Source organism: Cucurbita maxima, unplaced genomic scaffold (assembly GCF_002738345.1).
Source record: "Cucurbita maxima cultivar Rimu unplaced genomic scaffold, Cmax_1.0 Cma_Scf00026, whole genome shotgun sequence".
Lineage (NCBI taxonomy): Eukaryota > Viridiplantae > Streptophyta > Magnoliopsida > Cucurbitales > Cucurbitaceae > Cucurbita > Cucurbita maxima.
The window spans coordinates 2,365,296-2,388,412 of NW_019272042.1; the positions used below are offsets into that span (position 1 = coordinate 2,365,296).

Here is a 23,117-nt window from a genome sequence, read left to right on the forward strand (position 1 = left end):
ATCGCTCAGTGGCGATGCTACCTTGGCTTCGGCGAGAATATGTCTAACCCACGAAGAGGGATCGTCGCTTAGCGACGATGCTGCCTTGGCTCCAACGAGAATATGTCTAACCCAAGAAGTAGAAGAGGGAAACCTAGAGCAAGGGACAAAGACAATATTGAACCCGGAAGAGTCGCCACATTGGGCGAAGGGGCCAATCTTGGTGAGAAGGGCAGCCAGAAGAGTAGCCACATTAGGCGAAGGAGCCAATTTTGGCGAGAAGGGCGGCGACAACTTGGTTGGAGAAGAGGCTAGTGCGACGCCTAGATTCCAAAGGTAAATCTTACAGAAGGTCGATAGGTTTCTCGAGATTCTGTATATTTTCGATGGGAACGCTCATGAAGATTTTGAGGTTTGGGTTTTTGTGAAGGATGAAGGTTTGATTAGGAAGAAAATGAGAGAGTCTATGTTGGCCAAGGCGCCCGGATTCCGATGAGAGAGTCTATGTTGGAGAAGGTGAGGTCAATAGGGTGGAGTCAAAGAGTAATCAATCCGCTCCACCTGAACAGCATGACGATTGCTCCTGCAGCATCAAAGCCAACAGTGGTGGTGGAGAAAACTGTAGATAATTGTTAGATAAAACCTGTGTTTTTTAAGTTGTTCCTTATTTAGAATCACACGATTTCAGAATACCTCCGTCTGACCATTTGACAAAACACGTCGAATGGATCACCAAAGTTTTAGACGACAATTTTGTAGGGAGTGGCACAGATTTAGTTGGCCACTCTCCAGCCATTTTTATGATAGTTTATATTTAAATAGAAAATCTGTTCAGAATATTGAATAATCTGATTTTGAACGCAGTCAAAATTTCAGCCATTCTCTCTCCTTTATTTTACGAATTTTATTTTTCTTCCAACAACCTCTCGTCGACGATTTTCTCTCACCGAATTTCTCTCCCGAACTCAATTTCCTCTCACTGCATACATGAAGGCAACACGTCCCCACCTCGCCAAGCTCGCTCCCAGGGGGATGAAGGTCATCTTCATCAGCTATGAACCCGGGAGCAAGGCGTACAGACTATATGATCCTGTAGGGGGCGAGCTCACGTGTCTCGCGACGTCGTCTTCGACGAAAGCACCTTCTGGCAGTGGAATGACGTGATCGAGGCATACCATAATCCAAATCAATTCACGGTGAAGTACCTCGTCACCGAGCCGGAAGAAGGAGGAGCCCAGCATCAGCAGCCGACACCGTCGCCAGCAGGTGCAACCCCTGAACCAGTGGAGTTCGCAACGCACGGACTGCGGATTCGATGCTGAATGTTGATCACGATACTGATCTGGAGGCCAGGTGCCGAAGGATGAACGACCTAGTAGGAGGAGGTGAACCACCTGGATTCACAGCGCGCAAGCTCGAAGAAGTGGCTGAACTACATGCCATTAGTGCAGATGAACCGAACACCTTCGCCGAAGCATAAAAGAACCCGTGCTGGCTGAAGGAAATGCAGGAGGAGATGACATCCATCACCGAGAACCAGACATGGAGTCTGGAGGATATGCCGTGGGACACCAAGCCATAGGGCTCAAATGGGTCTTCAAACTGAAGCGCAACGAAAAAGGAGAAGTTGTGAAGCACAAGGCTCGTCTGGTGGCGAAGGGCTACGTCCAGAAGCAAGGAGTGGACTTCGAAGAGGTATTTGTGCCAGTGGCAAGGTTAGAATCTGTTCGTTTCTTGCTGGCAATTGCGGCACATTACTCTTGGGAGGTTCACCATATGGACGTAAAGTCTGCTTTCCTTAACGGAGAGCTGAAGGAGACCGTTTATGTCCGACAACCACTTGGCTTCCTGGACAACGACAACCCCAATAAAGTACTACGCCTGCACAAGGTACTCTACGGGCTTCGACAAGCTCCACGAGCCTGGAACGCGAAGCTCGACAATACCTTACTGTCACTGAAATTCAAACGTTGCGCCTCTGAGCATGGCATGTACACGCACGGCCATGGCAAGAAGCGACTGATCGTGGGAGTGTACGTCGACGACCTCATAATCACTGGTGGTGACGTGGAAGTCCTCGGAAGGTTCAAGAAGGAGATGTCGAAAAACTTCGAGATGAGCGATCTCGGCGTGCTCAGCTACTATCTTGGTATTGAAGTGCAACAGAATTCTACCTGCATCTCCATCTGCCAAAGTGCATACGCAAAGAAGCTGCTGGACAAAACTGGGCTTGTGGACAGTAATCGTACAAGGACGCCAATGGAGGCCCGACTCCAGCTAAGGAAGGCCGGCACTACGACGACAGTCGACTCCACCAATTACCGCAGCATTGTTGGGAGTCTGCGCTATCTGGTAAACTCTCGTCCTGATCTTGCTTATTCTGTTGGATATGTGAGCCGGTTCATGGAAGCACCTAGGGAGGAGCATCTAGTGGCTGTCAAGCGCATCCTGCGCTATGTAGTCGGAACCAGAGACTGGGGTGTAAGATACTGTGCAGGGAGCGGAAATGAGAAACTCAAGCTGGTCGGCTACAGTGATAGTGACATGGCCGGTGACATTGATGATCGTAAGATCACTAGCAGAATGATCTACTTTCTCTCAGGCGGCGCAATCTGCTGGCAATCAACAAAACAGAAGGTAGTTGCTTTGTCTTCCTGCGAAGCAGAATACATCGCCGCTTCGATGGCAGCAACACAAGGGATCTGGCTTGCGCGACTAATGGAAGAACTCATCGGGAGAGAAAGTGATCCACCAATGCTATATGTAGACAACAAAGCTACGATCTCCCTGATCAAAATCAAGTTTTGCACGAACGGAGCAAGTACATAGAAATCAGATCGAGGGCTCATCAAGATTGATTACATCCGAATAGAGGAACAACTTGGAGACATTTTCACCAAATCCCTGGCGTGGGTGAAATTTGAAGAACTACGCTCAAAGATCGGAGTTCAAATAATAAGGTAGATATACACAGGTTTTAGGAGGAGATTGTTAGATAAAACCTGGGTTTTTTGAGTTGTTCCTTATTTAGATTCACACGATTTCAGAATACCTCCGTTTGACCATTTGACAAAAGAGGTCGAATGTATCACCAAAGTTTTAACGTCAATTTTGTAGGGAGTGGCACACATTTAGTTGACCACTCTCAAGCCATTTTTTAGGATAATTTATATTTAAATAGGAAATATGTTCAGAATATTGAATAACCTGATTTTGAAGGCAGTCAAAATTTTAGCCATTCTCTCTCCTTTATTTTACGCATTTTATTTTTCTTCCAACAACCTCCCGTCGTTTTAGAGATGTTGGTAGTGCCTCGACACTACCACCCCAACCATATTATCTCAAATTTTTCTTTATTAACAAGTGTTGAATATATGACAAAAGTAGCAAATAAGAAAAAGAAAAGATTGATGATAGACTAGGATACTCCATTTGTGTATATTATATTTTCCCTATCATGGGGGAAATAGACCACATATTCAAGATTAAAGTGAGAGGCTGGGATAGAGATTATAGTATGGGAACCATCCATCGTCTTACAAAACCATGCTGTTTCCGATTGATATGACAATCTAAGGAAAAACGTCATCGGATGGAGACTGATTCGGAATTGATCTGTGTCTCCTTCTTCATACCCTGCAATTTGAATTTTTCGAGCCTGCACAACATCAACGAAATGATATTGGCTCGTAAAACTGTTGGATGATGAAAGTCCCACATCGGCTAAGTTAGGGAATGATCATGGGTTTATAAGTGAGGAATACTAACTCCATTGGTGTGAGGCCTTTTGGAAAGCACAAAGCAATGCTCAAAGTGGACAATATCATACCATTTTGGAAAGCCCAAAGCAATTGCTATAGAAAACGACCCGAGAACAAAACCCACTTCAAGGTGTTTTTCTACTGAACGTCCCAAAACGGTTCGTTCGAGAAATGAAAAAAGTTGACCCAAAAATAACTCGGGAAAGAAATTTGAACATTCGTTTACCTGTTTAGTAAGAATAATTTCCTTGGCTGCAACAGAAAACTTGACTTGTAAATGGGTTAGAGTAACACGAACTGTGAGAAACAGACAACTTTATCAATTAAACCACAAACCCACTTTCTATGAAGTAAATATGATAAAAAACAAAGAGTTTGATTACTTGTATCATTCGGGAATGGAGATACTTCTCTTATTATGTGCCTGAAATCTTCTGCCTCAATTATGAAATTTTTTTCACTTTCAACTTCGCCTATATCCACCTCTTCCGAAGGCAACAATGTCAATTCTCGATGCCAACTTGGGACATTGGGATAAGCTGATATTCCAAGATTGATATCATGATCAACCAAGAATGATATCAAGATCAATGAAGAATGACATCAAGATGAAACAAGAATGATATCAAGATATTACCTGAATTATGAAACTCAAGCACCATGCGGCTTCTAGTTTCATGCATAAGGAAGGTCATGGAAGAGTAACTTTCGCCATCCCACAAAAATTTTTGGAAAGTTGGGAGGGAAATTCTCCAACACTGATTCGGATCGACTGAATATTCTGCGAAAAGCTCGTCCCAAATATCGAGCTTTATGATGAACCGAATCGAAGCGTTCGAGACGGTTAAGGAGAACATGTTATGAGTGAATTTCACGTCGCCTTCAAGAGACAATTGATTAAACAGAAAGACTGCGTCTGAAAGAGGAGTAACATCCTCAAGCTTGACCAAGAACATGGTGGTGGTAATGTGAGAATGTTCAAAGCCTTTCAATTTTAGTATTCTTCAAAAATCAAACAAATGCCTTTCAAAGCAAATCAAGTTTTGTACTCCCCCCTTTTAAACCTAATCAAGAATCCTATTTTTTTAAAATCTTAATAAACTTGTATTCACTATTTTAAACCAATAAAAGATTGACACCCGAGACGAATTTCTTTGTGACCACGTAGGTCTCGAATGTTCTCCACCTTGATCGGTGGTCATCAGACACCTAAAAAAATGTAGAATGGGTGAGTACAGTGCTTTGCAAGCAACTTACTTGTAGGCTATCATCACATCCGACGACTAATAAATTATCACAAACTTTTCTCTTGGTCATCTAAGCTTTTGGGGAGACTTCAAAGTTTCGAGTGGGTGTTTTACTTGTCACAAACTTAAACGGGCTCTGAAAGTTATTCACCAAGTTCTAGCGGATCTACTAGATAGGGTATCTCATTTGGGATGAACTAGCTTTTATGTTCTTTGGACTTCGCTAGTTTGCATAGCCACATCAGAATAGTGAATATAGTCATGATTCAATGGGTTAGGTCCACTTACTTTTTATTTTTTTTTTCGAATCTTTATAATTGATTGGAATAATAGAAAATAACAACTTATCATGATAGATTATTTGAAACTATTCTAAGGATTAGAATAGAATCTATTAAAATAATAGAATTTCTATATTAAAACTATTATTCTATAAAATATAAAACCTAGCGGCACCTTAGTTGTTGAGAGTGGGATTTGAATCCACTCCCTTACGAACCAAAAACTTAAATTGGCACCTTAGACCAACTCGGCCATCTCAACATACAACATATCTAGAACACGTGCCATAGAGAGCTAAACTAGGAACAATTCAGTATATGGGGCCTTAGAGAGAACTCAACCATCTCAACATATTAATTGTTAAGAGTGGGATTTGAATCCACTCCCTTACGGACCAAAAACTTAAATTGACACCTTAGACCAACTCGGTCATCTCAGCATACAACATATCTAGAACACGTGCCATAGAGAGCTAAACTAGGAACAACTCCTCGGGTTGAAAGCCTTTGTTATCGGTTGACAATTCAATTAAGTATATTATGAAATGCCCTACTGGACTAGAACCACATCATAGACCAACTTGACCATCTCAACCTATGATTACTAATAGGTTGAGAGCAAATCTGGAGCATGTGCCATAGAGAGCCAAACTAGGATCGAGAACCTCGATATTTTGTCGATTGACAATTAAATTAAGTAGTATGATAAATTACGAAGATGCCCCTACTTGAACTTAATGTCATAGAAGGCTTAAAACAGCCTCTAGTGAGTATAGGAATAGGCCGAAAAGAGAGAGAACTCTTTCTGCACGCCCCCATTGGTGCTCGTTCAAAATACAAAAAAATGTCACCAATTGAACTCTTTTGGGAAATGTGATGAATACATTAATCTAGCACCTTAGATCAAATTGGCTATCTCAACATGTAATTCTAATTTAGGATGAGAGCATATCAGGATCGGGTGCCATAGAGAGCTAAACAAGAGTCGAGAGCCTCCATTATTTTGTCGGTTGACAAGTAAATTAAGTAGTATGATAATTGACAAAAATGCCCCTACTCGTGGAATAGGAGTGGGTAGGGTTTAGAACTCAATGAGCTTAAAAGGGCTAGAGAGAACTTAATGTCATTGAATTAAAGTCTTGATTTCTAACTCTTCATGTTTTAATATAATGTTTTGAAACATGTCCCCCAACGTCTCCTTTTCCCATTGATTCAAATGATCATGTCGTGTTTAAAATGTTGCCTCAATTAGTAGCAACCTTTGGCTCGAATTTCTAAAAAAATGTGTCGTTACACCACATTTCAATACCAAGTCTCTTAAAACGGCTCGAAAAACAATTCAAAACAGCCAAAACCGAGTCCACAAAACGATTGTCGAACGAGCCATTACTTACGAAGAACTTTTGTAAGTTTTATTCATAATTGAGAAAATCATTCTTCATCCTTTGATATGAGCATTTAGGAAAAGTAGATCACATATTGGGCATTCAATCCAAAGGCTGGGACAAAGATTACACAACGAGAATCAATTGTCTTGTAAAACCATATTCTATATGCTCCATAACTCAAATTAAAGAAAAACCACTTGGGATTGAGATTGATTTGAAATACAATTTCAGCTTCCCCTTCATAACCTATAATTGCGCATCGTCCACCCTGAAAAACATCGATCAAGAACTCATTTAAATTATATTTGTTGAGGATGATTGGGATGGAGTGCCACGTTGGCTAATTAAGGGAACGATCATGAGTAGGAAATACATCTCATTGATATGAGGCTTTTTGGAAAGCCAAAATAAAGTCAGGAGAGCTATTGCTCAAAGTGGACAATATCATACCATTGTGGAGATCCGTGATTCCTAACATGGTATCATAGTCATGCCCTTAATTTAGCCATGTCAGGGTGTACTTTGTTCGGGGGATCCAGAGAAAGGAGTCGAGTCTCGATTAAGGGGGAGGCTGTTCGAGGGCTCCATAGGCCTTAGACTTTCAATGAAGGGGAGGTTGTTTGAGGGCTCCATAGGCCTCAAACTCTCAATAAAGGGGAGAATGTTCGAGGGCTCCGTAGGCCTGAGACTCTCGATGAAGGGAGGCTATTTGAGGGCTCCATAGGCCTCATACTTTCAATGAATGGGAGGCTGTTCGTGAGCTTAATAGGCCTCTCTTGATTAAGGAGAGGCTGTCGAGGGCTTCATAGGCCTTAGACTCAACGGGAATAAAATCATATCATTGTGGAGATCCGTGATTCCTAAAAATATTGTGATATTAGATTATGTGATATCTCTTTGGTAAGAATTCTAGCCTCGAAGGTGTAGTCAAAAGTGACTCATGTGTTGAACAAAGGGTGTACTTTGTTCGAGGGCTCCAGAGAAAGGAGTCGAGCCTCGATTAACGGGGAGGTTGTTCGAGGGCTCCATAGGCCTCAGACTTTCAATGAAGGGAGACTGTTTGAGGGCTCCATAGGCCTCAGACTCTCGATTAAGGGGAGGCTGTCGAGGGCTTCATAGGCCTCAGACTCAACGTTAATAAAATCATATCATTGTGGAGATCAGTGATTCCTAAAATTCTTGTGATATTAGCTTATGAACAATATCTCTTTGATAAGAATTCCAGCCTCGAAGGTGTAGTCAAAAGTGACTCATGTGTCGAACAAAGAAAGTATTTTGTTCGAGGGTTTCAAAGAAAGGAGTCGAGCCTCGATTAATGGGAGGCTGTTCGAGGGCTCCAAAGACCTCATACTCAAAGTCAACAAATATCATATGATTGTAGAGATCAGTGAACAATACCTCTTTTGTAAGAATTCTTTCTTCCGAAGCACAACAAAACTTGACTCGTGAACTCGTTAGACTAACGAAAACTGAGGTAAATAGAGAAGATTTTAGTTCTTGCATGTAAATATGTAACCCAAAAGAAGAATTGGTGATTACTTGAATTATTTGGGAACGAGGGTAATCCTGTTATGATGTCTCTAAAATCTTGTGAAATGATAGAGAAAAATCGATCATGTTGAATTTGGCCTAATTCCTCCTCTTGCGAAGGTGATAATTTTAACACACGATGCATTTTCAGCTTCGTATGATCTAAAAGTGATATCAACAATTAAGTTGGAGCCAAGATTCATCAAGAAATGGCAAAGATTTTGGTTATATACTAACTTGAAGACTCAAATTGAAGGACCATGCGGCTTGTTGTTTCTGGAAAATGAATGGTCATTGAAGAAAAAAATATACCATCGTACATGGCATCATAGAAGGATTGGAGGGAAACCCTTGAACTGTGATTCCGATCGACGGAATAGTTGGCGAAGAATCGATGCGAGATTTGAAATGTTGCGACGAAGCGACGGGAAGGGTACGAGGTAATTAGGGAGAACTTCGACGACGAGAATTTCAGGTCAGCTTCATTAGAAATTTGAGCCAGTAGGGAGGTTGCTTCCCTAAGAGGATCGAAGTGGTGAAGCCTGACCAAGAACATGCCGTTTTTGTTAATTGAATTGGCTAAAGAGCTCTTGCCCTCTCGCTCTTATGAATGAATCAACTATATTTTTCATTCAATCTTTAATGCAACAATTTGTCCGTGGGAATTGTGAATTGATTGTGACCTATGTGCTCTTTTCGATAAGAAATGCTCAGTTCCCTTCTTCGATCGACGTGGGATCTCATGATTAAGGGTCTAATAATTAAGGGGTCAAGGATCCTTACTAGCACATTCGGTGTTCCAACCGATAAGAGATCTAATAATCTACCTCTTGGAGGTCCAACGTATTTGTGATATGGCCTAAGGAGAGAGCCACCCAACATCTTCCATGTTCATCCATTCAACCTCTATTATGGTTGTCTTTGCTACAACAATGAAAGTGATGAAAACATTGTAGTAGAGAGTGGGGATATGAACCCAACCCACGCCTTTTCTGACCCGGGCCTTAATTTGGCGCCTTGGTCCTTGGACCAACTCGACCATATAACATGTAAATTCTAATAAAGGATGAGACGAAGAAGGTAACATAGAGAGTAAAACTAGGTTCGAGTGATTTACAATTAAAGATATATGACGAAAATGCCCCTACTTTTGACATTTTAAGATCATCCAATGAGAGAGCCAAATCTTTCCATGTTCATCAACCTCTGTTATGGGTGTATTTACTTTCTTTCTCCCACAATAATGAAAGTGATGGAAAACATTGTTGAGAGTGGGATTTGAACCCAGGATCAGAACTTTAATCTGGTGCCTTAGACCAATTCGACCATCTCAACATATAAATTCTTATCAAGGATGAGAGCAGATCTGAAGAAGGTAACATAGAGAGCAAAACTAGGTTCGAGAGGTTGACAATTAATGGTATATGACCAAAATGCCACTACTTTTGACGTTTTAAAACGGCCCAATGAGGGAGCTAGCTAGATCTTCCATGTTCATTCATTCACCTATGTTATGGGTCAAACAAGGATGAAAGTGATTACAACATTGTTGAGAGTGGGATTTAAACCCACGCCCTTTCGAACCAGAACCTTAATCTGACGCCTTAGAACCTTAATCTGACGCCCTTTCGAACCAGAACCTTAATCTGACGCCTTAGAACCTTAATCTGACGCCTTAGACTAACTCGGCTATCTCAACATGTAAATTCTAATCAAGGATGAGAGCATATTTGAAAAAGGTAACATAGAGAACAAAACTAGGTTCGAGAGGTTGACGAAAATGCCCCTACGTTTGACATTTTAAAACCACACAGTTGACATCCGTTATGGGTCATAAAAGGATGAAAAGTGATTACAGGATGGGATTCGAACCCATGCCGTTTGGAGTAGAACCTTAATCTAAAGGTTTAGACCAACTTGGCCATCTCAACATGTAAATTCTTATCAAGAATGTGAGCAGATCTGAAGAAGATAACATAGAGAGAAAAACTAGGTAGGAGAGGTTGAGAATTAATGGTATATGACGAAAATGCCCCTACTTTTGACATTTTAAAACCACCCAATGAGAGGAGCCAGATCGTCTTTACTTTTTTCCTCCCACAATGATGAAAGTGTTGAAAACATTGTTGAGAGTGGGATTTAACCCACGCCCTTTCGGACCAGAACCTTAATCTAGTGCCTTAGATTAACTTGGCCATCTCAGCATGCTATCCCTAATCAAGGTCGGGAGCAAATCTGGAGCAGGTGTCATAGAGAACCAAACTAGGGTCGAGAGCCTCCATTGTTATGTTTCTTATGCCTAGCGCCTTAGACCAACTTGGCCATCTCAGCATGCTATCCCTAATCAAGGTCGGGAGCAAATCTGGAGCAGGTGTCATAGAGAACCAAACTAGGGTCGAGAGCCTCCATTGTTATGTTTCTTATGCACGTCCCATTCGTGCTCATTTAAAATACAAAAAACACACCTATTGCACATCTTTGGGAAGTGAAAGACAAAAAACATTGTTAAGAGTGGGATTTGAACCCACGCTGCTTTGGACCAAAAACTTAATTTGGAACCTTAGACCAACTCGGCCATCTCAACATGTAATCCTTAATCAAGGTCGGGAGCAAATCTGGAGCAGCTGTCATAGAGAACCAAACTAGGGTCGAGAGCCTCCGCTATGTTTCTTATGCATGTCCCATTCATTCTCGTTTAAAATACAAAAAACACACCAATTGTAATCTTTGGGAAATGAAAGATAAAAAACAATGTTGAGAGAATGTTGAGAGTGAAATTTGAACCAAGCCCTTTCGGATAAGAAACTTAGATTTGAACCCAAAGCCCTTTCGGACCAAAACATTAATCTAACGCCTTAGACCAACTCAACCATCTCAACATGTGATTCTTAATCAAGGTTAGGAGCAAATCTAGAGCAGGTGTCATAGAGAACCAAACTAGGGTCGAGAGCCTCCGTTATGTTTCTTATGCAAGTTCTATTCGTGCTCTTTTAAAATACAAAAAACACACCTATTGAGGGAAATGAAAGACAAAAAACATTGTTGAGAGTGGGATTTGAACCCACGCCCTCTCGAACCAGAAACTTAATCCATGGGAAATAAAAGAGAAAAAAGAAAATGATGAGAGTAGAACTTGAACCCACGCCCATTCAAACCAGAACATTAATTTAGCGCCTTAGACAACCTCGACCATCTCAACATGTGATTTTTAATCAAAGTTGGGAGCAAATCTGGAGTAGGTGTCATAGAGAACCAAACTAGGGACGAGAGCCTCCGGTATTTGAATCCAAGCCGAACCAAAAACTTAATCTGTTGGAAATTAAAGTGAGATTTGAACCCACGCCCTTTCGAACAAGAACCTAAATTTGGCACCTTAGACCAACTCAACCATCTCAACATGTGATCCCTAATTAAGGTCGGGAGAAAATTTGGAGCAGGTGTCATAGAGAACCAAACTAGGGTCGAGAGCCTCCGCTATGTTTCTTATGCACGTCCTATTCGTGCTCGTTTAAAATACAAAAAACACACCAATTGTACATCTTTGGGAAATGAAAGACAAAAAACATTGTTGAGAGTGAAATTTGAACCCACGCCCTTTTGGACCAGAACCTCAATCTGGAGCCTTAGAGGAACTCGACTATCTAAACATGTGATCCATAATCAAGGTCGGGAGCAAATCTGGAGCAGGTGTCATAGAGAACCAGACTTGGGTCGAGAGCCTCAGTTATGTTTCTTATGATCGTCCCATTCGTGCTCGTTTAAAATACAAAAAACACACCTATACTAGGTCTTTGGGGAATGAAAGACAAAAAACATTGTTGAGAGTGGGATTGGAACCCATGCCCTTTTAGACCAGAACCTTAATCTGGCGCCTTAGACCAACTCGACTATCTCAACATGTTATCTTTAATCAAGGTCGGGAGCAAATCTGGAGAAGGTGTAATAGAGAACCAAACTAGGGTCGAGAGCCTCCGTTGCACGTCCTATTCGTGCTCGTTTAAAATACAAATACAAAAATCACACCAATTGTACATCTTTGGGAAATGAAAGATAAAAAACATTGTTGACAGTGAAATTTGAATCGCCCTTTCGGACCATAACCTGAATCTGTGGGAAATGAAAGACAAATAAACATTGTTGAGAGTGAGATTTTAACCCACGCCCTTTCGAACCAAAACCTTAATCTGGCGCCTTAGACCAACTCAGACATCTCAACATATGATCCCTAATCAAGGTCGGGAGCAAATCTGGAGCAGGTGTCATAGAGAACGAAACTAGGGTGGAGAAATGAAAGACACAAAACATTTTTTAGAGTTAACCAGAACCTTAATTGTGGGAAATGAAAGACAAAATTATTGTCGAGAGTGAGATTGCTTTCGGACCAAAAACCTTAATTTTGGGAAATGAAAGACAAAAATTATTGTTGAGAGTGGGATTTGAACCCACGCCCTCTCGGACCAGAACCTTAATCTGTGGGAAATGAAATACAAAAACATTGTTGAGGGTTGGATTTGAGTACACGCACTTTCGGACCAGAAACTTAATCTGAATGAAAGACAAAAAATATTGTTGAGAGTGAGATTTGAATACATGCACTTTCGGACCAGAAACTTAATCTGAATGAAAGACAAAAAACATTGTTGAGAGTGTAAAAGACAAAAAACAATGTTGAGAGTGGGATTTGAATACATGCACTTTCGGACCAGAAACTTAATCTGAATAAAGACAAAAAAACATTGTTTAGAGTGGGATTTGAATACACGCACTTTCGGACCAGAAACTTAATCTGTGGGAAATGAAAGACAAAAGACTTGTTGAGAGTGTGGTTTGAACCCACGCCCTTTCGGACTAGAACCTTAATCTGGCGCCTTAGACCAACTCGGCCATCTCAACATGTGGTCCCTAGTCAAGGTCGGGAGCAAATCTGCAGCAGGTGTAATAGAGAACCAAACTAGGGTCGAGAGCCTCCGCTATGTTTCTTAAGCACGTCCTATTCGTGCTCGTTTAAAATACAAATACAAAAAACACACCAATTGAGTGATATTTGAACCGCCGTTTCGGACTAGAAACTTAATCTGTGGGAAATGAAAGACAAAAAGACATTGTTGAGAGTGGGATTTGAACCCACGCCCTTTCGGACCAGAACCTTAATCTGGCGCCTTAGACCAACTCGGCCATCTCAACATGTGGTCCCTGGTCAAGGTCGGGAGCAAATCTGCAGCAGGTGTAATAGAGAACCAAACTAGGGTCGAGAGCCTCTGCTATGTTTCTTAAGCACGTCCTATTCGTGCTCGTTTAAAATACAAATACAAAAAACACACCAATTGAGTGATATTTGAACCGCCGTTTCGGACTAGAAACTTAATCTGTGGGAAATGAAAGACAAAAAGCCATTGTTGAGAGTGGGATTTGAACCCACGCCCTTTCGGACCAGAACCTTAATCTGGCGCCTTAGACCAACTCGGCCATCTCAACATGTGGTCCCTAGTCAAGGTCGGGAGCAAATCTGCAGCAGGTGTAATAGAGAACCAAACTAGGGTCGAGAGCCTCCGCTATGTTTCTTAAGCACGTCCTATTCGTGCTCGTTTAAAATACAAATACAAAAAACACACCAATTGAGTGATATTTGAACTGCCCTTTCGAACCAGAACCTGAATCTGTGGGAAATGAAAGACAAAAGACATTGTTGAGAGTGGGATTTGAACCCACGCCCTTTCAGACCAGAACCTTAATCTGGCGCCTTAGACCAACTCGGCCATCTCAACATGTGGTCCCTAGTCAAGGTCGGGAGCAAATCTGCAGCAGGTGTAATAGAGAACCAAACTAGGGTCGAGAGCCTCCGCTATGTTTCTTAAGCACGTCCTATTCGTGCTCGTTTAAAATACAAATACAAAAAACACACCAATTGAGTGATATTTGAAACGCCGTTTCGGACTAGAAACTTAATCTGTGGGAAATGAAAGACAAAAAGCCATTGTTGAGAGTGGGATTTGAACCCACGCCCTTTCAGACCAGAACCTTAATCTAGCGCCTTAGACCAACTCGGCCATCTCAACATGTGGTCCCTAGTCAAGGTCGGGAGCAAATCTGCAGCAGGTGTAATAGAGAACCAAACTAGGGTCGAGAGCCTCCGCTATGTTTCTTAAGCACGTCCTATTCGTGCTCGTTTAAAATACAAATACAAAAAACACACCAATTGAGTGATATTTGAACCGCCGTTTCGGACTAGAAACTTAATCTGTGGGAAATGAAAGACAAAAAGCCATTGTTGAGAGTGGGATTTGAACCCACGCCCTTTCGGACCAGAACCTTAATCTGGCGCCTTAGACCAACTCGGCCATCTCAACATGTGGTCCCTAGTCAAGGTCGGGAGCAAATCTGCAGCAGGTGTAATAGAGAACCAAACTAGGGTCGAGAGCCTCCGCTATGTTTCTTAAGCACGTCCTATTCGTGCTCGTTTAAAATACAAATACAAAAAACACACCAATTGAGTGATATTTGAACCGCCGTTTCGGACTAGAAACTTAATCTGTGGGAAATGAAAGACAAAAAGCCATTGTTGAGAGTGGGATTTGAACCCACGCCCTTTCGAACCAGAACCTTAATCTGGCGCCTTAGACCAACTCGGCCATCTCAACATGTGGTCCCTAGTCAAGGTCGGGAGCAAATCTGCAGCAGGTGTAATAGAGAACCAAACTAGGGTCGAGAGCCTCCGCTATGTTTCTTAAGCACGTCCTATTCGTGCTCGTTTAAAATACAAATACAAAAAACACACCAATTGAGTGATATTTGAACCGCCGTTTCGGACTAGAAACTTAATCTGTGGGAAATGAAAGACAAAAAGCCATTGTTGAGAGTGGGATTTGAACCCACGCCCTTTCGAACCAGAACCTTAATCTGGCGCCTTAGACCAACTCGACCATCTCAACATGTGGTCCCTAGTCAAGGTCGGGAGCAAATCTGAAGCAGGTGTAATAGAGAACCAAACTAGGGTCGAGAGCCTCCGCTATGTTTCTTAAGCACGTCCTATTCGTGCTCGTTTAAAATACAAATACAAAAAACACACCAATTGAGTGATATTTGAACCGCCGTCCTATTCGTGCTCGTTTAAAATACAAATACAAAAAACACACCAATTGAGTGATATTTGAACCGCCGTTTCGGACTAGAAACTTAATCTGTGGGAAATGAAAGACAAAAAGATTGAGTGATATTTGAACCGCCGTTTCGGACTAGAAACTTAATCTGTGGGAAATGAAAGACAAAAAGCCATTGTTGAGAGTGGGATTTGAACCCACGCCCTTTCCTTAATCTGTGGGAAATGAAAGACAAAAAGCCATTGTTGAGAGTGGGATTTGAACCCACGCCCTTTCAGACCAGAACCTTAATCTAGCGCCTTAGACCAACTCGGCCAAGTGGGATTTGAACCCACGCCCTTTCAGACCAGAACCTTAATCTAGCGCCTTAGACCAACTCGGCCATCTCAACATGTGGTCCCTAGTCAAGGTCGGGAGCAAATCTGCAGCAGGTGTAATAGAGAACCAAACTAGGGTCGAGAGCCTCCGCTATGTTTCTTAAGCACGTCCTATTCGTGCTCGTTTAAAATACAAATACAAAAAACACACCAATTGAGTGATATTTGAACCGCCGTTTCGGACTAGAAACTTAATCTGTGGGAAATGAAAGACAAAAAGACATTGTTGAGAGTGGGATTTGAACCCACGCCCTTTCGGACCAGAACCTTAATCTGGCGCCTTAGACCAACTCGGCCATCTCAACATTTGGTCCCTAGTCAAGGTCGGGAGCAAATCTGCAGCAGGTGTAATAGAGAACCAAACTAGGGTCGAGAGCCTCCGCTATGTTTCTTATGCACGTCCTATTCGTTCTCGTTTAAAATACAAATACAAAAAACAAACACACCAATTGTACATCTTAGTGAAATTTGAACTGCCCTTTCGAACCAGAACCTGAATGTGTGGGAAATGAAAGACAAAAGACATTGTTGAGAGTGGGATTTGAACCCACGCCCTTTCGGACCAGAACCTTAATCTGGCGCCTTAGACCAACTCGGCCATCTCAACATGTGGTTCTTAGTCAAGGTCGGGAGCAAATCTGCAGCAGGTGTAATAGAGAACCAAACTAGGGTCGAGAGCCTCCGCTATGTTTCTTAAGCACGTCCTATTCGTGCTCGTTTAAAATACAAATACAAAAAACACACCAATTGAGTGATATTTGAACCGCCGTTTCGGACTAGAAACTTAATCTGTGGGAAATGAAAGACAAAAAGCCATTGTTGAGAGTGGGATTTGAACCCACGCCCTTTCGGACCAGAACCTTAATCTGGCGCCTTAGACCAACTCGGCCATCTCAACATGTGGTCCTTAGTCAAGGTCGGGAGCAAATCTGCAGCAGGTGTAATAGAGAACCAAACTAGGGTCGAGAGCCTCCGCTATGTTTCTTAAGCACGTCCTATTCGTGCTCGTTTAAAATACAAATACAAAAAACACACCAATTGAGTGATATTTGAACCGCCGTTTCGGACTAGAAACTTAATCTGTGGGAAATGAAAGACAAAAAGACATTGTTGAGAGTGGGATTTGAACCCACGCCCTTTCGGACCAGAACCTCGAAACTTAATCTGTGGGAAATGAAAGACAAAAAGACATTGTTGAGAGTGGGATTTGAACCCACGCCCTTTCAGACCAGAACCTTAATCTGGCGCCTTAGACCAACTCGGCCATCTCAACATGTGGTCCCTAGTCAAGTTCGGGAGCAAATCTGCAGCAGGTGTAATAGAGAACCAAACTAGGGTCGAGAGCCTCTGCTATGTTTCTTAAGCACGTCCTATTCGTGCTCGTTTAAAATACAAATACAAAAAACACACCAATTGAGTGATATTTGAACCGCCGTTTCGGACTAGAAACTTAATCTGTGGGAAATGAAAGACAAAAAGACATTGTTGAGAGTGGGATTTGAACCCACGCCCTTTTGGACCAGAACCTTAATCTGGCGCCTTAGACCAACTCGGCCATCTCAACATTTGGTCCCTAGTCAAGGTCGGGAGCAAATCTGCAGCAGGTGTAATAGAGAATCAAACTAGGGTCGAGAGCCTCCGCTATGTTTCTTATGCACGTCCTATTCGTTCTCGTTTAAAATACAAATACAAAAAACGCACCAATTGTAAAAAACATTGTTGAAAGTGATATTTGAACCGCCCTTTCGGACTAGAAACTTAATCTGTGGGAAATGAAAGACAAAAGACAATTGTTGAGAGTGAGATTTGAACCTACACCCTTTCAAACCAAAACCTTAATCTGGCACCTTAGACCAACTCAACCATCTCAACATGTGATTCCTAATCAAGGTCGGGATCAAATCTGTAGCAGGTGTAATAGAGAACCGAACTAGGGTCGAGAGCCTCCTCTATGTTTCTTATGCACATCCTATTCATGCTCGTTTAAAATACAAATACAAAAAACACACCAATTGTACATCTTTGGGAAATGGAAGATAAAAAACATTGTTGAGAGTGAGATTTGAACCCACGCCCTTTCGGACCAAAACCTGAATCCGTGGGAAATGAAAGACAAAAGACATTGTTGAGAGTGAGATTTGAACCCACGCCCTTTCGGACCAGAACCTTAATCTGTGGGAAATGAAAAACAAAAGACTTTGTTGAGAGTGGGTTTAAACCCACGCCCTTTAAAACCAGAACCTTAATCTAGCACCTTAGAACAAATGGAGCAAGTGTAAAAACACACCAATTGTACAAATTTGAACGCCCTTTCAGACCAAAACCTTAATTTGTGGGAAATGAAAGACAAAAAACATAGTCTACATTGTTAAGAGTGGGATTTGAACCCAAGCCCTTAAGGGACTAGAACCTTAATTTGGCGCCTTAGACCAACTCAACCATCTCAACATGTGATCTTTAATCAAGGTCGGGAGTAAATCTGGAGCAGGTGTCATAGGGAACCAAACTAGGGTCGAGAGCCTCCGCTATGTTTCTTATGCACGTCCCATTCGTGCTCGTTTAAAATACAAAAAAACACACCAATTGTACATCTTTGGGAAATGAAAGACAAAAAATATTGTTGAGAGTGGAATTTGATCCCATGCCCTTTTGGACCAAAACCTTAATCTAGCACCTTAGACCAACTCGACCATCTCAACATGTGATCTTTAATCAAGGTTGAGAGGAAATCTGGAGCAGGTGTCATAGAGAACCAAACAAGGATCGAGAGCCTCCATTATGTTTCTTATGCACGTCCCATTCGTTCTCGTTTAAAATACAAAAAACACACCTATTGTACATCTTTGAGAAATGAAAGACAAAAAACATTGCTGAGAGTTGGATTTGAACCCACGCCCTCTCCGACCAGAAACTTAATCTGTAGGAAATGAAAGACAAAAGACATGGTTGAGAGAGTGGGATTAGAACCAACACTCTTTTGAACCAGAACCTTAATCTGGCGCCTTAGACCAACTTAGCCATCTACATGCGATCCATAATCAAGGTCGGGAGCAAATCTGGAACAGGTGTCATAGGGAACCAAACTAGGGTCGAGAGCCTCCATTATGTTTCTTATGCACGTCCCATTCGTGCTCATTTAAAATACAAAAAACACACCTATTGTACATCTTTGGGAAATGAAAGACAAAAAACATTGTTGAGAGTGGGATTTGAACCCACGTCCTCTCGGACCAGAACCTTAATTTGTGGGAAATGAAAGACAAAAAGCATAGTTGTGTGTGAGAGTTGAATCCATGAAAGACGGACCAGAACCTTAATCTGTGGGACAAAAAACATTGTTGAGAGTGGGATTTGAATTCGCCCGGAAAGTTCTTTCGGACTAGAACCTTAATCTGTGGGAAATGAAAGACAAAAAACATTGTTGAGAGTGGGAGGATTTGAATCCGCCCGAAAAGCCCTTTATAAAAAACATTGTTGAGAGTGGGATTTGAACCCACGCCCTTTCAAACCAAAATCTTAATCTGGCGCCTTAGACCAACTCGGCCATCTCAACATGTGATCTTTAATCAAGGCCGGGAGTAGATCTGGAGCAAGTGTCATAGGGAACCAAACTAGAGTCGAGAGCCTCTGCTATGTTTCTTGTGCACGTTCCATTCGTGCTTGTTTAAAATACAAAAAACACCCCAATTGTACATCTTTGGGAAATGAAAGACAAAAAACATTGTTGAGAGTGAAATTTGAACCCACGCCCTTTCAAACCAGAAACTTAATAATATATGGGAAATGAAAGACAAAAGACATTGTTGAGAGTGGGATTTGAACCCACGCCCTTTCGAATCAAAACCTTAATCTGGCGCCTTAAACCAACTCGATCATCCCTACATACGATCCCTAATCATGGTCGGGAGCAAATCTGGAGCAGGTGTCATAGAGAACCAAGGATCGAGATCCCGCTATGTTTTCTTATGCACGTCCGAAAATACAAAAAAACACACCAAATTGTACCTCTTTGGGAAATGAAACACAGGAGGTCCTGAGTGGGAGTTGAACCTAATCAAGGTCGGGAGCAAATCTGGAGCAGGTGTCATAGAGAACCCAGGATCGAGATCCCGTTATGTTTTCTTATGCACATCCCAAAATACAAAAAAACACACCAAATTATACCTCTTTGGGAAATGAAACACAAGAACATTGTATTGTTGTGAGTGGGAGTTAAACCTAAGCCCTTTAGTACCTCTTTGGAAAATGAAAGACAAGAACATTGTTGTGTGTGGGAGTTGGAAGGTCCTGAACCTAAGTAAGCCTTGTTGAACCTAAGCCCTTTAGGATCTGGACTTTAATTTGGCGCTTTAAACCCACGCCTGTGGGACTAAAACCTTAATTTGGTGCCTTAGACCAATTCGACCATCTCAACATATTTAATTTTAATCAAGGACCAGAGCAGATTAGGAGCACGTGACATAGAGAGCCAAACTAGATTCGAGATTCGAGAGCCTCCATTATTTTTTCGGTTCACAATTAATTTAAGTAGTATGACAAATGACAAAAATTCCCCTACTTAACATTTTAACATCCAGAGGGGTGACTGATGCTTCGTTAGTTTTCGGTTTTACGTGATCGTAGTCAGAATGAGAGCCACATCTTCCTTGTCCGAGGCCTGAACCTTGTATCCCAAACTAGCAAGCAACTCATCCGTTCCACCGCTATCGGCATCTTTACTTTCTTCCTCTCACAACGATGAAGGTGAAGAAGAAAACCCAACCACTATACCCATCCCTAAGAACAAACAATTTAACTATGCATAATCAAAGAGTAACAACACCTTAATTACACAATACATTATGAGATGACACGAAATGAATAAGATATGTATTAAATGAATGAGGGTGTAACTTGAAACATGGATACATGAAATGATTTTAAACTATGTAATGTCACGTGATTGAGATATTTTCTCGTTACGATGAGTACATATGTGTACATTACGATATCAATATACATCATGATATTATGTGGATTCCTTTCCCTCCATGCCTCCAACAGCGTGAGTGTGCGTTAACTAAAAGGCATACCCAAGAGTACGTATACACCTACCTAGTGGGTCCATGTATGCATACGTGGACTTGTGTAGGAAAGTACTACACATTCAAGTTTTGCCCGACTGGAGAATAGAGTTCAAGGCCATAAAATATTTTTATGAAAGGATAGGTTCCAAACATGATTGCATGTGATTACATTTTACTCAAGCCACACGTTACTCTTATTTTCAGGTAAAGGAAAGACACCTTTGCATAGATGATAATGCAGCGGTGACGGCCATGGGATTGAAGTTAAGGAAGATGCATTCATGTTGTTGGTGACCCTTAAGTTAGATCAGAACATTGTTTTATTTTAAATTTAACGCTATTTACTTTCCGTTGTATTATTTTAACGATTTTATTATGAATATTTAAGTCCATGACATCATTTTGAAATGTCTAAGTAGAAATCGTACTGACCTTGCGACACCCGAGAGAGTATATGAATGAATCGAGACATCCAAATGAGAGCAAAGACTCAAAAGATTTAGAAAGTTACTATCTATACGGACAAAGTGTATTAACTTACCCTAAAACGAAGTCAAACGGAGAGGTTAACTATCCTACCCTTAAAAGATAAAGCCCTACTATAATTAACCTACCCTTAAAATAGTTAACTAATAGGTTAACTATATTTAGCCTCAAATTGAAAGCAAAGTACAACACAATGTTTAGTTTCACGCTTAACGACATCCATGAGTTCGTAGATGCCATCTTCGTCATAGCCAACCTTCATGAAGATGCCGTCGATCTCAAATTCTCACCGGAAACCTTCTCCATAATAGCCAGCTCTTCCTCTTTTTGCCCTTGCATTATAGGCCTACAACTCTTCCCTCAATTCTTTGACCTATATTTTTGCCACAAACTTCAATACTCATGGATTTACATGGAGTCCTTCTACCCTATTGTCGTCGATTTTGTTCGCAGCGGTTTTTCATCCTTGACCTTCTCTATTCCAAAACCGGAGCGTGCCGCGCTCACATTCGAATGTCCAAATGGTAAGCCTTCTATAATAAAGAATCCATCTTGGTTTTCTTCTAGGGCGATCTTTAACTTGTTCTCTTTTAGGGCGGTACGAGGAATTCGATCTCTTATTATACCCTTCAAACGACTCGAGGGATGTGTTCGAATATGATTGTGGAACTTTCACCTCGATCGACTCGCAAACGTTTAGAGAGATTCTCGGGGCGTTCAGTGATTTTGATTCCGGTAATAAGTTCTTGATTAAATCTTAAAGGGTTTGAAGTCGTTGATGATTTATTGTGTTTGTTTGTATTAGTTCTTGTTACCATAACGAATTCGGAGGTGAAATTCTCTTATGAAAGGACAGAGATTGTTCTTAATCAAGAGGTATGCATGGGGTGTTGTTAATGAAGAGGTATCCATAATATGAAGATTTGGAGGCTAATGAATGCTTGATTACATGCAGGGAGGGCGATGCATTATTGGAGGGGTGACGGAGTGTAGTAAAATTGAGTTTGTAATAACGGTGAAACCAATGGCAACGTTTTCAAATTTATCGTCTCGGTCAAAATTTGTGTGGTTATTCAAGTCGAGCAATTCCCATAGAGGTGTGATTTGTTTCCTTTTGGGATTGTCGGCTCGTTTTTTAGCCTATTTTTCGAATGTGGATATATGATATGGGGAAGATTGTTAGCCTCTAGTTTTTATAAATGTTGATGTATGCCATTAGCTATTCATTTCTGTTCATCAAATTTGGTATATATGATCCAAAAGAACTATGTTTGATTTGGCTTATAAAACTATATATTTTGAGAGGTTTCGAGCCACGAATTATTCTCCAATTATTCTCCATGTCTAGAAATAACTATAATCAACTTGCTAAAAATAAGAGATCTTGGTTATGTGGCTAAAAATAATCAAAATTATTCAATGTGGCTGTCTGCACAACCCAATTATGCCCTCTTGGGCCTCCTAATGAGACCTCCCGCCGGGTTAAAAGCGAGAGAAATTGGAACACTATTCATATGGCTGAGAGCCCTCACAGTTGAGACACAAGAGAGCCCTCACAGTTGAGACACAATGACCCAATTATAGATGCCCTCTACCACTAAGCTAGTTGAGATACAATGACCCAATTATAGATGCCCTCTACCACTGAGCTAGTTGAGACACAATGACCCAATTATAGATGCCCTCTACCATTAAGCTAGTTGAGACACAATGACCCAATTATAGATGCCCTCTACCACTGAGCTAAAAGCTTGTCATGTGGGCTTCCCACTGGGACCCGTTATCGATTCCCTCTACCACTAAGCTAATAGCTTGTCATGTGGGCCTCCCACTGGGACCCGTTGTGCCAAAAGCGAGAGAAATTGGAACACTTCATATGGTTGAGAGCCCTCACACTTAGACATA

General features: G+C 41.5%; 2 protein-coding genes and 14 non-coding genes across 16 annotated transcripts; all 16 read right to left on the minus strand.

Annotated features, from left to right (window-relative positions):
• Positions 1 to 3,397: 3,397 nt before the first annotated feature.
• Positions 3,398 to 4,696, minus strand: LOC111498886. Its single transcript, XM_023150240.1, has 4 exons — positions 4,378 to 4,696; positions 4,124 to 4,279; positions 3,967 to 4,037; positions 3,398 to 3,637 (listed from the first exon to the last, which is right to left on the minus strand). Exons 1-4 carry the CDS (start codon positions 4,694 to 4,696, stop codon positions 3,398 to 3,400), a joined length of 786 nt encoding a protein of 261 aa, XP_023006008.1.
• Positions 4,697 to 6,726: 2,030 nt separating this feature from the next.
• LOC111498887 lies at positions 6,727 to 8,742 on the minus strand. Its single transcript, XM_023150242.1, has 4 exons — positions 8,424 to 8,742; positions 8,196 to 8,348; positions 8,055 to 8,125; positions 6,727 to 6,924 (listed from the first exon to the last, which is right to left on the minus strand). The coding sequence occupies exons 1-4, from the start codon at positions 8,740 to 8,742 to the stop codon at positions 6,727 to 6,729; spliced, it is 741 nt and encodes a 246-aa protein (XP_023006010.1).
• A 4,256-nt stretch (positions 8,743 to 12,998) lies between these two features.
• Positions 12,999 to 13,079, minus strand: TRNAL-AAG. The gene has a single exon. It is a non-coding gene; the product is annotated as a tRNA-Leu (tRNA).
• Positions 13,080 to 13,289: 210 nt separating this feature from the next.
• Positions 13,290 to 13,370, minus strand: TRNAL-AAG. Its single transcript has one exon. It is a non-coding gene; the product is annotated as a tRNA-Leu (tRNA).
• Positions 13,371 to 13,580: 210 nt separating this feature from the next.
• Positions 13,581 to 13,661, minus strand: TRNAL-AAG. Its single transcript has one exon. It is a non-coding gene; the product is annotated as a tRNA-Leu (tRNA).
• A 209-nt stretch (positions 13,662 to 13,870) lies between these two features.
• TRNAL-AAG lies at positions 13,871 to 13,951 on the minus strand. The gene has a single exon. It is a non-coding gene; the product is annotated as a tRNA-Leu (tRNA).
• A 210-nt stretch (positions 13,952 to 14,161) lies between these two features.
• On the minus strand, positions 14,162 to 14,242 carry TRNAL-AAG. The gene has a single exon. It is a non-coding gene; the product is annotated as a tRNA-Leu (tRNA).
• A 210-nt stretch (positions 14,243 to 14,452) lies between these two features.
• Positions 14,453 to 14,533, minus strand: TRNAL-AAG. Its single transcript has one exon. It is a non-coding gene; the product is annotated as a tRNA-Leu (tRNA).
• Positions 14,534 to 14,743: 210 nt separating this feature from the next.
• Positions 14,744 to 14,824, minus strand: TRNAL-AAG. The gene has a single exon. It is a non-coding gene; the product is annotated as a tRNA-Leu (tRNA).
• Positions 14,825 to 15,034: 210 nt separating this feature from the next.
• TRNAL-AAG lies at positions 15,035 to 15,115 on the minus strand. The gene has a single exon. It is a non-coding gene; the product is annotated as a tRNA-Leu (tRNA).
• Positions 15,116 to 15,884: 769 nt separating this feature from the next.
• TRNAL-AAG lies at positions 15,885 to 15,965 on the minus strand. The gene has a single exon. It is a non-coding gene; the product is annotated as a tRNA-Leu (tRNA).
• A 221-nt stretch (positions 15,966 to 16,186) lies between these two features.
• Positions 16,187 to 16,267, minus strand: TRNAL-AAG. The gene has a single exon. It is a non-coding gene; the product is annotated as a tRNA-Leu (tRNA).
• A 210-nt stretch (positions 16,268 to 16,477) lies between these two features.
• On the minus strand, positions 16,478 to 16,558 carry TRNAL-AAG. The gene has a single exon. It is a non-coding gene; the product is annotated as a tRNA-Leu (tRNA).
• Positions 16,559 to 16,852: 294 nt separating this feature from the next.
• On the minus strand, positions 16,853 to 16,933 carry TRNAL-AAG. Its single transcript has one exon. It is a non-coding gene; the product is annotated as a tRNA-Leu (tRNA).
• A 210-nt stretch (positions 16,934 to 17,143) lies between these two features.
• On the minus strand, positions 17,144 to 17,224 carry TRNAL-AAG. The gene has a single exon. It is a non-coding gene; the product is annotated as a tRNA-Leu (tRNA).
• Positions 17,225 to 19,132: 1,908 nt separating this feature from the next.
• On the minus strand, positions 19,133 to 19,213 carry TRNAL-AAG. Its single transcript has one exon. It is a non-coding gene; the product is annotated as a tRNA-Leu (tRNA).
• Between the last annotated feature and the right edge of the window lie 3,904 nt (positions 19,214 to 23,117).

Coding starts and splice junctions, on each gene's coding strand:
- LOC111498887 (XM_023150242.1), bottom strand. CDS start 8,742: ATGTTCTTGGTCAGGCTTCACCACTTCGATCCTCTTAGGGAAGCAACC. Junction 8,349..8,423: donor CCTTCAATTTGAGTCTTCAA/GTTAGTATATAA, acceptor TATCACTTTTAG/ATCATACGAAGCTGAAAATG. Junction 6,925..8,054: donor AAAGAATTCTTACAAAAGAG/GTATTGTTCACT, acceptor GATGTTTTTCAG/GGTGGACGATGCGCAATTAT.
- LOC111498886 (XM_023150240.1), bottom strand. CDS start 4,696: ATGTTCTTGGTCAAGCTTGAGGATGTTACTCCTCTTTCAGACGCAGTC. Junction 4,280..4,377: donor GCTTGAGTTTCATAATTCAG/GTAATATCTTGA, acceptor TTGGAATATCAG/CTTATCCCAATGTCCCAAGT. Junction 3,638..3,966: donor AAATTATTCTTACTAAACAG/GTAAACGAATGT, acceptor GATGTTGTGCAG/GCTCGAAAAATTCAAATTGC.